This window comes from Mesocricetus auratus, unplaced genomic scaffold (assembly GCF_017639785.1).
Source record: "Mesocricetus auratus isolate SY011 unplaced genomic scaffold, BCM_Maur_2.0 Super-Scaffold_4256, whole genome shotgun sequence".
Lineage (NCBI taxonomy): Eukaryota > Metazoa > Chordata > Mammalia > Rodentia > Cricetidae > Mesocricetus > Mesocricetus auratus.
The window spans coordinates 59,516,857-59,530,892 of NW_024429182.1; the positions used below are offsets into that span (position 1 = coordinate 59,516,857).

Here is a 14,036-nt window from a genome sequence, read left to right on the forward strand (position 1 = left end):
AGATAGGAACAAATGTCTATTTGCAACAACAACAAAAAAGGGGTCACAGACAGACCAAAAGAACTACTCCAATCCAGAGTTGCAACAGTATGGGTGTAAGTGGCTGCTTATAGGAGTGTGGGTGAGTAAAAGGAAGCTGCATCATTCAAAGGCCACCCCAGTATAGATGAGAACTCACAAAAGCTGCGTTTCTGGAGCTCTCTGCACAGCTTGCAGGCGGCTCTGACATTGAAGAGTTTCCTCTCCCCAACAATTATTACTGTTAATATGGCCATGAGGAAGTGGCTACACGGAATAAATTCCTTCTCTGCTTCTCACCAGTACTTGACTCTCAGCCTATTGGAGATAAGTGATAGTCTAGTTTGCTGGAGCTTCCAGAGCTAGAGTTTACCTAAAAAAGCTCGTTTACCAAATCTGTTGCACTATTGGGAGGTTGCACACTCTTTGTAGGAGATGGGTGGAGGTGTGCCCTTCAGGAAGACGTCTTGACTCTGCTGTCACGAAGTGAGCAGCTTTGCTCCACCACATGTTCCCCACCGCAATGTTCTGACAGACTCAGAAACAACAGACCCTTTAATCCCAGCACTCGGGAGGCAGAGGCAGAGGCAGGCGGATCTCTCTGAGTTCAAGGCCGTCAAGGCCGGGCTGGACTGATAGCCTCCAAAACAATACATAGAAACCCTGTCTCGTAAAAACAAAAAACAACAACAACAAAACTCTTTGAGCCTTTAGCCGGGCGTTGGTGGCGCACGCCTTTAATCCCAGCTCTCGGGAGGCAGAGGCAGGCGGATCACTGTGAGTTCGAGACCAGCCTGGTCTACCGAGTGAGTTCCAGGACAGGCTCCAAAACAATACAGAAAAACCCTGTCTCGAAAAACCAAAAAAAAAAAAAAAAAAAAAAAAGAATGGCCCCCATAGTTTCATACATTTGAATGCTTAGTCATCAAGGGGTGGGACTACTTGAGAAGGATAGGGGCCTTGTTGGAGGAAGTATGTCACTGGTTTCAAAAAAAGCCCATACCAGGCCAGTCTTTCTCTGTCTCTCTGTCTCTGTCTCTGTCTCTGTCTCTCTCTCTCTCTCCCAACAGTTCAAGATGTAGCTCTTAGCTCCAGCTTCAGCACCACGCCTGCCTGCCGCCATGCTCCCTGCCTCCATGTTATAAAGCTCCTGAAGCTGTAAGCAAGCCCTTAAGGAAGTCCTTTCCTGTATGAGTTCCCTTCATCATGGTGTCTCTTCACAGCAACAGAACAGTGACCAAGACACCAGCAAAGGCTACACAGAGAGATTTTTGTCTCAAAAAAATAAAAAGGGGGCTGGAGAGATGGCTCAGAGGTTAAGAGCACTGACTGCTCTTCCAGAGGTCCTGAGTTCAATTCCCAGTAACCACATGGTGGCTCACAACCATCTGTAATGAGATCTGGTGTCCTCTTCTCACCTGCAGGGATGCATGCAGACACAATACTGTGTACATAATAAATAAATATTAAAAAATAAAAATAAAAAGCATACAGACCAGACTTAAGAGTACAGTGTGAGCCGGGCATTGGTGGCGCACGCCTTTAATCCCAGCACTCGGGAGGCAGAGGCAGGCGGATCTCTGTGAGTTCCAGGCCAGCCTGGTCTACAGAGCGAGTTCCAGGACAGCCTCCAAAGCCACAGAGAAACCCTGTCTCGAAAAACCAAAAAAAAAAAAAAAAAAAAAAAAAAAGAGTACAGTGTGAAGGCTGATCCTGCAGACTGTAAAATTTACTATGTGCATCTGTTTTTCCTCTATAGAATATACTTAAACCACAAAAAGCTTAAGATTTAAAAAATTTTTTTTCTGGGCTGGAGAGATGGCTCAGAGGTTAAGAGCACTGACTGCTCTTCCAGAGGACCTGAGTTCAATTCCCAGCAACCACATGGTGGCTCACAACCATCCATAATGAGATCTGGTGCCCTCTTCTGGTGTGCATACATGGAGGCAGGATGTTGTATTCATAATAAATAAAACCTTTAAAAATTTTTTTTCAAAATAAACTGTGAAAAAATTTTAAAGGAAGAAAAAGAATTGTGGAGGCTGGCAAGGTGTCTCAGTTGGTAAAGGCACTTACCTCAAAGGCCTGACAACCAAAATTTGATCCCTGGAACGTATATAAAGGTAGGAGGAAAGAACCGACTCCACAGAACTGTCCTCTGACCTCCACCCCTGTGCCCTGGCAAATACATGTCATCAATCACACATCTAATAGTGTAAACTAATTGTTCAAGTATGGACATGGTGGTTCATGTCTTTAATCCAAGAACTCAGGAGGCAAAGGGAAGTAGAGCTCTATGAGTTTAAGATGGGAATAGTCAACATAAAGAGATACTATCCCAAAAAATAAATATGCAATACTTGCACAATTGTTACAGAGATAATCAAACACAGCCAGGTGGTGGTGGCGCACACCTTTAATCCCAGCACTCAGAAGGCAGAGGCAGGCAGATCTCTGTGAGTTCAAGACCAGCCTGGTCTACAAGAGCTCGCTCCAGGACAGGCTCCAAATCTACACAGAGAAACCCTGTCTCAAAAAAACCAAACCAAAAAAAAATTAATCGAACACTTTTTGATTGGATCTAAGTTCCACTCCATCATGAACACACACATGATACTCTTAAAATGGCCAAGAACCTGAGACTGGATAAGCCATATGCCTAGGGGAAGCCTACTATTATTTTTCTACTAAAGGAACATATAACAGGGCCTGGAGAGATGGATCAGTGATTAAGAGCTTTTTCCAGAGAACCTGGGTTTAGTTTCCAGGACCCACATGGCAGCTCACATCTGTCTGTAACTACATTCCAAGATTTGACACTCTCACACAGATATATATGCAGGCAAAACACCAATACACATAAAATAAAAATCTTAAAAAAGGAACATACAACAAAATGACTCCTAATGACACAGTGCTACATCCATAGAGCAGAGCATCAACCAACCCACATCAGAGCAACTTCTTCCAGTAGATATTAGTTAACAAGGAGATCCAAAATTAGACAATGTGCAGAGAGCTTTTGGAGCAGTCAGCTTTAGATGGGATGTCTTTACCAAGTCCATCCTCTCAAGGCTCAGGGACCTTTACAGAAGAGGAGGCAGAAAGAACATAGGAGCCAGAAATGGTGGATGACTCCAAGGATACAGTGTCTTCCAGACACGCCCAGACTGATACACATATGAACTCACAGAGACACTGACAGCATGCACAAGACTTGTACAGATTCAAGCCAAAATCCCAACACCGAAAAGGGGAAGTGAACACAACGCCCTATGTCTAGTTAAGAGGCTATTTGCAACTGAAACCTGTTGGAGAAAAGGAATGTTAGCTTTCTCCAGTGGAGTATAGATAAGTGGGTATATCCACCACACTCCAGAGCAGGCCTCACGCCCAAGAGTAGTCAGCCAACACAAAATAAACTCCACAGTTTTTGTGCTAATTTTTGTTTTGTTTTGGCTTTTTTTATCTCTTACTGGTTTTCTTTTTTGTTTAAGCTCATTTTGAATTTTTGTTCTTGTTACTTTGTTGTTTTTTCTGGTTTTTGTTTTGTTTTGTTTTTTGTTTTTTGAGAGAGAGAGAGGGAACATGAAATTAGGTGGGTAAGGAGATTGGGAGGATCCAAGGAGGAGTTGGGGAAGAATATGATCAAATGCATTACATGGAAAATAGGAAGTTAGTAAATAACAAATAAATATAAATAGTAAATGCTGCTTTTGTGCTCTAGAACTTTAATCAGACTTGATTTCCTAAATCAATCTTCGATATATTTTAAATTCCAGGCCTGGCTTTCTTCCTTCAGAAAAAGGCTACAGGGCTAGTTTGCTCTACAGCCTGGGAGAACGTTCTTTTGGGGACAAGAATCACCAGGAGCGAGGGACTCTATCTGGCCTTCACCCCACCCTTCTTGAGCGAGAGAATCCTCAGAGGGAGCGATTGGGGGGTTCCCACCCTGCTTGTCCTGGTCAGGGGAAAGTTGCATCACTGGAGACCCTCTCTGGGGGCCTTTCATGAATCTCCATCAACGATTCAGCCCGGCAAATACAGGGCACCAGAAGACAATGCACCCAGCCTCCAGTTGAGGACTCCCGGCTTTGAGCAGCCTGAGGCGCTTGCATCCTAAACTGCATCTTAGCTGCATCTAAGGCTAGTAAGAGGTCTGCCTCCACCACCTTTCTTTGGCCTCTGCCTTTGGGATCCCAGACATGTCTCTCCAGCCGGTTACTGGTCCAAACTGGGACAAAAGCGCAGTCCTAGAAGTTTCTAAGGCCCTGAAAATGTTTGGAAGCTCTAGAAGCCCAAAGAGAGACCCAAAACTAAAGACACCACAACTCGACCTCAAGGGATCAGAAAGCAGAATCTTGTTGGTCACATTCGAATCCCAGGGTGCAGAGAGAACGCTATGACTAAAATAGTCATGAGCCAGTTTCTCAGCAAGAAAAGCAGCCCCATTACACCCCACACCACTGTAGGAGGTGCGAGCCCATAGGTGCGCTTTGAGATTCGAGCTCGGTCAAGAACTGATGCTAGACGGTGGCTACACCATACGCGCCCTCGCGCTGTCCTGGAGGCTGAGGCCATCTCTTCATCGGTGTCTGTGTTCCCCCTCAGTCTTTCCCGCAGAAGGAGCTACTCCACAGACCGCAGTTGGCCCAGAAAGTCTGATGTGGGTGCGACAATGCCACCCCAGGTCTTGGGGCACTCAGTTCCCAGGCAGTGGTCCCGCCCCTCTCCGTCAGTCCCGCCCCCCAAAACCAGTGAATCCAACCCGCACAGAGGCCCGCATATCGACTGAAACGACCATTGGGTAGCAGCGCATGAAAGCGCCGCCACCTTTTTATAGGGTGCGGAGGGGCCCGAGAGCCATCGAGCCCAGGGTCCTGGCAAAACAAGCCGCCGCTGCGCCTAGCGAGTACCAGCCGGGCGGCTAGCCCTACACCCGCCATCCCATGCATGGCCCGGGCGACATTCGACATGAACGCGGAGGGGCTCGGAGCGCGCGGAGGGGGCCACGTAGGGCACGGACCACTCCCCTTCAGCGTCGAGTCACTGCTGGAGGCTGAGCGCGTATCGGGTTCCGAGCCTGGGGAACTGGGGGAGGAGAGGCCGCCGGGTGCCTCGAAGCCCGGAGCTTGGCCCCCACCGGTCACGCACACGTGCCCCCCACGTAAGTGCTCAGTGTCCGGGTCCCAGACCCTGAAAAGCGCGCGCACATTCAAGGTTAGGAAGTCCAGGGGACGATGCGCACTGTGGCTCCAAACTTAATTACTAGCCACTAGGCCGCCCAGACCTAGTGCAAACTGGTGATGGGAGCCCGACAATGTGCACTGGCCCAACAGCCACCTCCACTTCTCTTCCTGGGAGAGGTCCTCAGCCCAGGACAGACACCTCTAATGCTTTCCCACTCCCGGTCACTCACGCTTCTGCACCCCTTACCCACTTTGTGTATGCTCGCGACAGCTAACTAGTCTGCATATAGCCCTGACCTCTACCCATCCTCAGTTATTGCAGCCGCCTCCGCCCCAGCTTGGCTCTTTTTCCAAGTGGCCAGTCCGCAATTTCCTTGGGGTGCGAGGTACAGGGTTGGGAGACTAGACCTGAGTCTACAGCGACACCCCCCCCCCCACACACACACACTTCCCTGCTCCCTTGCTTTGCTTATCCACGTGGCTTTGGGGACCTTGTTAGTCTGGGATACTCTGAGCGAAGTGGTCATGGAACACCAGCCTTCTTTTGTAGGGGGTGGAACAGTGTCGGGATAGGGGTGTGCAGCCAGGGTTTGAGCGCTCGCCCTGTGCTTCTCTTTCCTTTCAGGTGACCCCAGCCCTCCACCCTGCACTCTCCGCAAACACAAAAACAATCGCAAGCCTCGGACGCCCTTCACCACCGCGCAGCTGCTGGCGCTTGAGCGCAAGTTTCATCAGAAGCAGTACTTGTCCATTGCTGAGCGCGCCGAGTTCTCCAGCAGCTTGAGCCTCACTGAGACTCAGGTCAAGATCTGGTTTCAGAACCGCCGAGCCAAGGCCAAGCGGCTTCAGGAGGCTGAGCTGGAGAAGCTGAAGCTGGCAGCCAAGCCACTACTGCCGGCCTTTGCCCTGCCGTTTCCGCTAGGCACGCAGCTGCACAGCTCCGCGGCCGCATTTGGCGGCGGCGCGGTTCCTGGGATCCTAGCCGGGCCAGTCGCGGCTTATGGCATGTACTACCTGTCTTAGCCCATGGAACCAAGTCCTAGCCTCTCGGGCTCAGGCTTGCGCCACACCTCCGGCCGCCGCTGATGCTCCTGGTAATTTCTGACCTTTAAGTATCCCTTTCATTTTAGCTTTTCGTTCTTTACTGTTCATACTGTGTTATAGTTGATGACTGGAGCCTATTTGTAGGCATCTTACAAATATTTTAAACCTTCCTAAAATCATATTCACACCTATCTGTTTTCTGAAAGACAGTGAACTCAGCTTCATACAGTCCTTGAAATGGACAGAAGTAGATCTTCCTACTTCGTACAAAGCGGCACCGAGGACTTTAGAGAGGGTCTTTTGGACTGGCATAAACATTCCCTAAAAAGAAATTAAAATAAAAATGAGACAGTGGGACTGCTAGGAAGAAACTTAGAAACTATCATCACTTTAACTAAATGTGGTATGTTGTGACCAAATGAAAAGTTTTGCAGTTGTTTGAGATTTTACCCCATTATTTTTGTTTTAGAGTATACTCTGTTCAAGGAGCCAGAGCCAAATGCTGCATGGGTGGGAGCAGGGGGGGTGGGTGATGTGCCTCTGGCACCAAGCACCAAAATAAGGTGGCAGCTGGGCAGCTGGGCAGTGCCTGCTGGGAGACTGGGGGGCTGTGGCTGTCATGCTGGAGGCAGCAGGCCCGCAGGGACCAAGCCTTACCCTCTTGCCAGCAGGTGCCTATCCAACAAAGAGAAGACACTGAGGGTTGAGAGCCTTGCTGTGGGCGCAGTAGGAGGTGGGGCTTAACAAGATCCCAAAGGACGTGCTGTGAGTGCCAGAAGCCCCTGTGATCTCGTGGGCCTTAGGAAAACGGTGGACTTGTTTAGGAATCAGGACCTTGACCTTCATGTGAGGAAGGAAAACAGACCATCTGAGCTGTCCTGACCCATTGCCCCTGTAGGATTCTCAACCCTGTCACAAAATACAGAGGCCCTTCATCGACCTGCCAGTGGCACTGGCAAAACCTGTGGCTGTTTTCACAGTAAGTTTCTGCCACAGTCTCGAGACTTAAGCCTGGAATGTGCTGAGGGCTCCCAACGGTCCCCTGGTGTCACAGCCCAGCCACCGACAGGCTCCTTCTTCCAGATGCCCCCTTGGAGCTGGAGAGGAAGAGCTGGGCTGCAGAGGTGTGTTCTTGAGGCCCAGGAACTTCACAGCGATGGCCCTGGGTTAGGCTATTCTGGTTGGGAGCAGGCAAAAGACCGGCCTGTGGTCAGCAGCCCAAGCCAGGACAACTGCTCCAGGAAAACTGCTGTCCTGTGACCTCCACTGCTCCATCTGCTCCAAATAAAACACAAGAGATGATAGTGCACGGAATTGCCTATTGATACCATTGACATTCCTCATCCCCGAATCTCTTGGAAAACGGAAACCAGATAGGTTTTTGTTTTGTTTTGAGACAGAACCTCACCATGTAGCCTTAACTGGCATGGAGCTTGCTTGTTCTCCAAGGATGGCCTTAGACTACCAAAGGTCCAGTTGCCTCTGCCTCCCAAGTGCTGGGATGCCCAGCTGTGTGATTTTTTTTAGGTTAAATGGCTCAGTTTTGGGGGTGTCCGATGCAGAGAGTGAAGGACAGCTGCAAGGGAGAGTGACTGTCTCTCGGGTGCATGTACAGAATAGCCTAGGCTGTTTGAACTTAAACCCAGTCCTGCTGCCACTCTCAAGAGGTCAGACCCTCTCTTGCTGTGCAAATACCGACATACAGAGGACCTGGTGGAAGGGCCCTGAAATCTCATCCAGCAAGTCTGCTTCTTGGAAAAACAAACCTGGAACTACTCATGTAGCCCAGGTTAGCTTCAGACTCAAAGCAATCCTAACTCATCCCACTGAGTCCTGGGATTACAGATGTGAGCCACCACACCCAGTCAAGCTGCTACCTCTTAAATCCCATTATTGCTTCAGTTCTGCTCTCAAATCCAAGGTCCTGAGTGGCACTGGGCAAACTACAAGCATGTTCAACCACAGCTGGGGCATTGGCAAAGCTGAAACCACGGGAAAATGAAAATCAAAAGTACATTTCAGGAAGGCATTGTGCCACCCTCCACTTCCTAGTGGATCAATATTGTTGTGGTAGATCTGTATCTGCTGGCCAAGAGCATGCCTTTTGGGGCTTGAAATAGGCATAACAAGAAACAGAGTAGTGAAATGGTGTGGACTGCAGATGACCTTGGGCAGAGGACAAGTACAGAGGACTGGACTGTGATTTACCCATCAAGTATAAGTGTCTCATCTTTCCCAAAAGAGTGACGTGATGTGTTCAATGGGTTTGGGCGGTCAGAGTATTGCCTGAGCTCTGGGGAACAGCCCCGAGGCCTTTAAGGTCAGGATTGCCTCCAAGGAGGGAGCCAGGGCTCATGCACCTACTAGCTTCCAAACGCAGCTGAGGCCAGCCACCCGTATCTGCTTTGTCCCCTGTGAGTCTAGGGGGCTGGTCTAAGGTCTTTAGTACAGTGACCTGAGAGCATGGGTAATGTGCTGTGGACCACTCAAAAGGTAGACCCTGACCTTTCTTTTTTCTTTCTTTCTTTCTTTCTTTCTTTCTTTCTTTCTTTCTTTCTTTCTTTCTTTCTTTTTTCCGAGACAGGGTTTCTCTGTATTGTTTTGGAGGCTGTCCTGGAACTCCCTCTGTAGACCATGCTGGCCTCGAACTCATAGAGATCTGCCTGCCTTTGTCTCCTGAGTGCTGGGATTAAAGGCGTGCACCATCAACGCCTGGCCCCACTGATGTTTCTAGAAGGGACTCTTCAGATCTGCCTAGCAGACCCCGGATGACCTGAGATCTGGAGGGCAGCACCTCCTCCTGGAAAGTTCTGCACAGCTGACACACAGGGCAGGCATTTAAGGACAGTGCCATCTCTTCCTTTCTTGAGGAATGGTGAGCATACTTAAGCTGAGTACTCTAAGCCAGGCACCAGGGGAGAACATCTACCTCCTGGCCTCCTCGTGCTTCCAGTGCCACCAACGCCCGGCTGATAATCTCATTTTTATTTCGAAGAAGTATTGTCTAAATATACACAAGTATTGCTGTTCACATTCTACATTATGTTTGACTGTATTATTAAGAAAAAAATCATGCATTAAACAGGGATGGTAGATAATAGAGAAGCTAAGTTCTGGAGATGGTCAGAGGAGGGAAAGAAATGTCTTCACATTTATGATGTGTGTGCATTAGAAAGCCAAACCACACAACCACAACATTCCCCTACACATTCAAGGGGTGTTATCTTTGAAACTTTATGAGAAGAGCCACAGGCTCATCTCTACTCTGAACATACCTGTTTTTATACAATAGGAGATACCTGCTCTAGCAGGTGATTCTGGGTCTAATCCAGTGCTTACTTTTTAAAAAGATTTTATTTATTATGTTTACAGCATTCTACCTACATGTTTGCCTGTACACCAGAAGAAGGCACCAGCTCTCATTATAGATGGTTGTAAACCACCATGTAGTTGCTGGGAATTGAACACATGACCTCTGGAAGGCAGCCAATGCTCTTAACCTCTGAGGCATCTCTCCAGCCCTCCAGTGCTTACTTTGTTAGCAGCTTTTGGGGACAGAGGTTCAGGACTGGGCTTGCACAGCAATCTACCTCCAACTCCTAACTTTCTGGGCTGCTTGGGGGCATGCATGAACACCCAGGTGTCACTGGTCCATTTTAGGCTTCTGAAGGGATATTGGCAGTAAGTTTGCAGCCACCTTTTCCAGATTATTAAGGATCCTTTCTGGAGATGGTTACTAAGAAGTTTTATCATATACTATTTTTGACTATATTAAGAGAATCAAGTGACTTCCTCCTTTAGCCTGTGGAGTGAAAAGTCATAAGATTTTCCTTTGTTGAACATGGTGGTGCACATTTTTATTCCCAGCATTACAGAGACAGAGGCAGGTGGATCTCTGTGAGTTTGAGGACAGCCTGGTCTACAAAGAGAGTTCTAGGTCAGTCAAGGGTACATAGTGAGAACCTGTCTCAAAACAAACAAAAACTCAACAAGAATGAAGTTTTCCTTTGTTAAATCAGTTGTGAATTTCTGAAATAAGCCTAATTTCAGGAATGAGGCGATCAAAAGGATGAACAACAGTTTTAAGCTTGGGTACGACAAAACATGATGGAATAAAGGTTAGCAGCTACTAGCGGGAGTGAGTGTAACTTCTGCTGGTAGAAGAGGACCCTTCAGGAGCTGTTCAGAGACTGTGCAGCAGGTGGAGTCCTGAAACAGCCTGCCCCACCAAGTCCCGTGCTGGCAAGTTCCAAGTTTACAGGAAGTACCATAGTGAGGTGGGCTCTGAGGTGGGTTCAGCGTTCTTCAGGAAGCAGTGGCCTGTTTCCTACTGCTACAGAAAGCATCTGGTAATGTTAGGTCTCCCGGGCCACTTCAGGGAGAGGGACAGTGACGGCTCCCTGCTGAAGGTTGTGACTTGAGTCCCGAGAAGTACTGTGAAGACAGAGTGGTGTGTATCACCTGCCCCTTCTGTGTGCCTGAGACAAAGTTCGTTTGCGCATGAGCTTCTTATCTGACCACACATTCCTGTACTCAAAGTCTGAAAGCATAATGCCTTTGCTTGTCCCAGAGGAGTCTGCTCGAAATGCTGGCCCCAGCCACCACAGTTGCGTCCAAATAGCTTTTTCTGGTAGTGTAGAAGATGCAAGCTCATACAGAGAGAATCTCATGGGCACACATGCATTCACACACATTTGATATGTGATGGGGTATGGAGGGAGGGAAGAAAAGAGAGGGGTGGGATAGACTATGAACTTCCACAGCCCACTTCCCAGTCTCAGTAGTTACCAGTGCAAGGCCCTCAAATCTCAGGAGGGCCTCTCCATCAGGTTACTTTGGTACATATTTTAGAGGTCATATGATTTCCTGCACAAGTGATTCAGGATATGTTTTTGAAAGACTGCTTAAAAAAAAACAGAGCCAGGCGTTGGTGGTACACGCCTTTAATCCCAGAACTCAGGAGGCAGAGGCAGGCGGATCTCTGTGAGTTCAAGGCCAGCCTGGTCTACAAATCGAGGTCCAGGACAGCCTCCAAAAAATACAGAGAAACCCTGCCTCGAAAAACCAAAAACCAAAACCAAAACCAAAACCAAAAACAGGACTTGGGGGCTGGAGAGATCGCTCAGTGGTTAAGAGCACTTGCTTGCTTTTCCAGAGGGCCTGAGTTTGGTTCCCAGCACCCACATCAGGCATCTCACAATTGTCTGTAACTCTAGCTCCTGGTGATTCAATGCCTTTGGCTTCCACAGGTACTTGCACTCATGAATACATACCAAAAGCAGATACACACCTAGATATAATTAAAAATAAGTCTCTCTCTCTCTCTCTCTCTCTCTCTCTGGTTTTTTGAGACAGTGTCTCACTACGTAGCTCTGGCCATCCTGGAACTCACTCTGTAGACCAGGCTGGCCTGGAAACTCACAGAGATCTGCTTGCCTCTGCCTCGAAGGACTGGTGAGTGCCACCACCTCCCAGCTATCTCTTTTTCTTTAAAGTGGCTTGGGGGCTAGAGAGATGGACCAGTGGTTAAGAGCACTGTCTGCCCTTCCAGAAGACTAGGGTTCAACCCCCAGCATCTTTATGTTGACTTACAAGCATCTGTAACTCCACTTTTAGAGGATCCAACATCCTCTTCCGGTCTCCGGCACCAGGCATGCATGTGGTACACAGGCATGAATGCAGGCAATAATACCCATACACATTAAGTAAAATGAAATTTTAAAAAATTAACAGAGACTGGGCAGTGGTATTGCGTACCCAGCACTCTGGAGGCAGAAGCGGGTATGTCTCTGTGACTTCCAGGACAGCCAGCGCTATTACACAGAGAACAACAACAACAGAAATGAAAGAGTGGCTGCACTCCTGGGCTTGTCCCCAAAGGGACTTGCAGGGCACAGATGTGGGCTTGTCCACAGACCTCAAGGCTGTTTGCATGGATGGGAGCAGTAGCGAGTGCCTGTGTGCGCTCAGTGTTGGCTGGCACGGTGCTGGCCCAGTGCTGGCCCAGTGCATATTCCCATCGAAGAGAAAGACAGACCACAGGACCAAGGTCATCAAGATGTTACCAGAATTTCAGAAAAGCTTGGTTTGTACCAAGAACCATACTAGAAGAAATTATCTGTGGTCTCATTAAAGGAGGAGCTGCCAAACTTCAGATGGCTAGTGTATCATTGACATCTGTAAACAGATGACTGTCAAAGAAAGTTACTCTAGTCAAAGGAGCAGTATTACACTGTTGTAGTTCATTCTGTCCTCTATGGAAGAGAAGCTCCCTTACATGGTAGTGGTATACTAAATCACATGGTTTGCTTGTTGAACAAGGCATACCAGAAGTCAAACGTAAAAGAGACTGTGGCAGACTCTGATGTATGCTCAAGGAAGGATATGAGGATTTCTTTGGTAAACTTCAACAGCACAGTGTCTCTATGTTCATCTTTTCAGCTAGTATCAGTGACATGCTTGAAGGAGTTATCCATCAGGCTGAAGTTGGTCACTTATATATCAAAGTAATAGCCAATTGCATGGATTTTGATGAAAATGGAATGCTGTAGGGATCCAAAGGAGAACTAATTCTTGTATTCAACAAACATGATGGCGCCTTGAAAAACACAGACTATTTCAGCCAATTGAAAACAACAGCAACATCATTCTGCTGAGAGACTCCCAAGGACACTTAAGGATGGCAGATGAGCACATTCTGAAAATTGGGTGTTCTGAATAACAGAGTAGACAAGCTTTTAGAAAAATGCATGAACTCTTTTTTTTTTGTTTTTGCTTTTGTTTTTTTGAGACAGGGATTCTCTGTATTGTTTTGGAGACTGTCCTGGCACTCTCTGTAGAGCAGGCTGGCCTCGAACTCACAGAGATCTGACTGCCTCTGCCTCCCGAGTGCTGGGATTAAAGGCGTGCGCCACCAACGCCCGGTGGAAAATACATGAACTCTTATGAGATTGTTTTAATAAAAGAAGACTCACTGGAGGTTGTCGATTCTATTTTACAAAAGACATTATAAACAAGCTGTTTGTGAGAGATTTCTCCCACAGGTGCAACTCAAACCAGCTCTGTCCATTTTGAGGAAAGACTCTGATTTTCTTATCTGTAATACATTATTTACATTCCTTTTTTGTTTTGTTTTTTGAGACACTATTTCTTTGCCTAGCTTTGAACTGCCCTGGAACTAGCTCTGTGGACCCAGGAAGCCTCTAACTTTCAGAGATCAGCCTGCCTCTGTTTTCCAAGAGCTGGGATTAAAGGTGTGCACTACCACTGCCCAGCTATAACACATTCTTGCTCTTGGTATTTTCCCTTTCCTCTTTCTCTGTATTGTTTTGGAGGCTGTCGGTCCAGCCTGGCCTCGAACTCACAGAGATCCGCCTGCCTCTGCCTCCCGAGTGCTGGGATTAAAGGCATGCGCCACCACCACCCGGCTCAAAATACTATTTTTAAAATTACACGTGCATGTCAGTGTAGGGTTACATCCACATGAATGTAGGTGCCCACGGAGACCAGAAGGAAGTATTGAGTATTCTGGAGCTAGAGTTACAGGCAGTTGTGAGCTGCCTGATGTCAGTGCTGGGAACCAAATTCTGGTCCCCTCCCAGTGCTGCCCATGCTCTCTAGTACTAAGCCTTTGTTCTCATTTTATTGATGATCATAATTCTGACAGGTCAAGTGGAATCTCTCAATGTCGAACACTTTTTTCATACATTTATTGGCCACTTCTAACAACTGTTCGATTCAGTTGTCTTATTTACTAACCAGTATTCTTTATTCTTTTGGTGTCTA

General features: G+C 47.6%; 1 protein-coding gene and 1 pseudogene across 2 annotated transcripts; both read left to right on the plus strand.

Moving 5' to 3' along the window:
* The first annotated feature begins 3,806 nt into the window (after positions 1 to 3,806).
* Ventx (VENT homeobox) lies at positions 3,807 to 6,714 on the plus strand. Of its 2 annotated transcripts, none has more exons than XM_005064250.4 (2): positions 3,807 to 5,185; positions 5,833 to 6,714. In XM_005064250.4, the coding sequence occupies exons 1-2, from the start codon at positions 4,972 to 4,974 to the stop codon at positions 6,228 to 6,230; spliced, it is 612 nt and encodes a 203-aa protein (XP_005064307.1). In that variant the 5' UTR covers positions 3,807 to 4,971; the 3' UTR covers positions 6,231 to 6,714. The 2 variants fall into 2 exon arrangements, with proteins under 2 accessions (XP_005064307.1, XP_021083677.1); XM_021228018.2 differs by having other exon boundaries at positions 3,807 to 5,251; positions 5,831 to 5,991.
* A 5,379-nt stretch (positions 6,715 to 12,093) lies between these two features.
* On the plus strand, positions 12,094 to 13,877 carry LOC101829838 (annotated as a pseudogene).
* The last annotated feature ends 159 nt before the right edge of the window (positions 13,878 to 14,036 follow it).

Coding starts and splice junctions, on each gene's coding strand:
- Ventx (XM_005064250.4), top strand. CDS start 4,972: ATGGCCCGGGCGACATTCGACATGAACGCGGAGGGGCTCGGAGCGCGC. Junction 5,186..5,832: donor CACGCACACGTGCCCCCCAC/GTAAGTGCTCAG, acceptor CTTTCCTTTCAG/GTGACCCCAGCCCTCCACCC.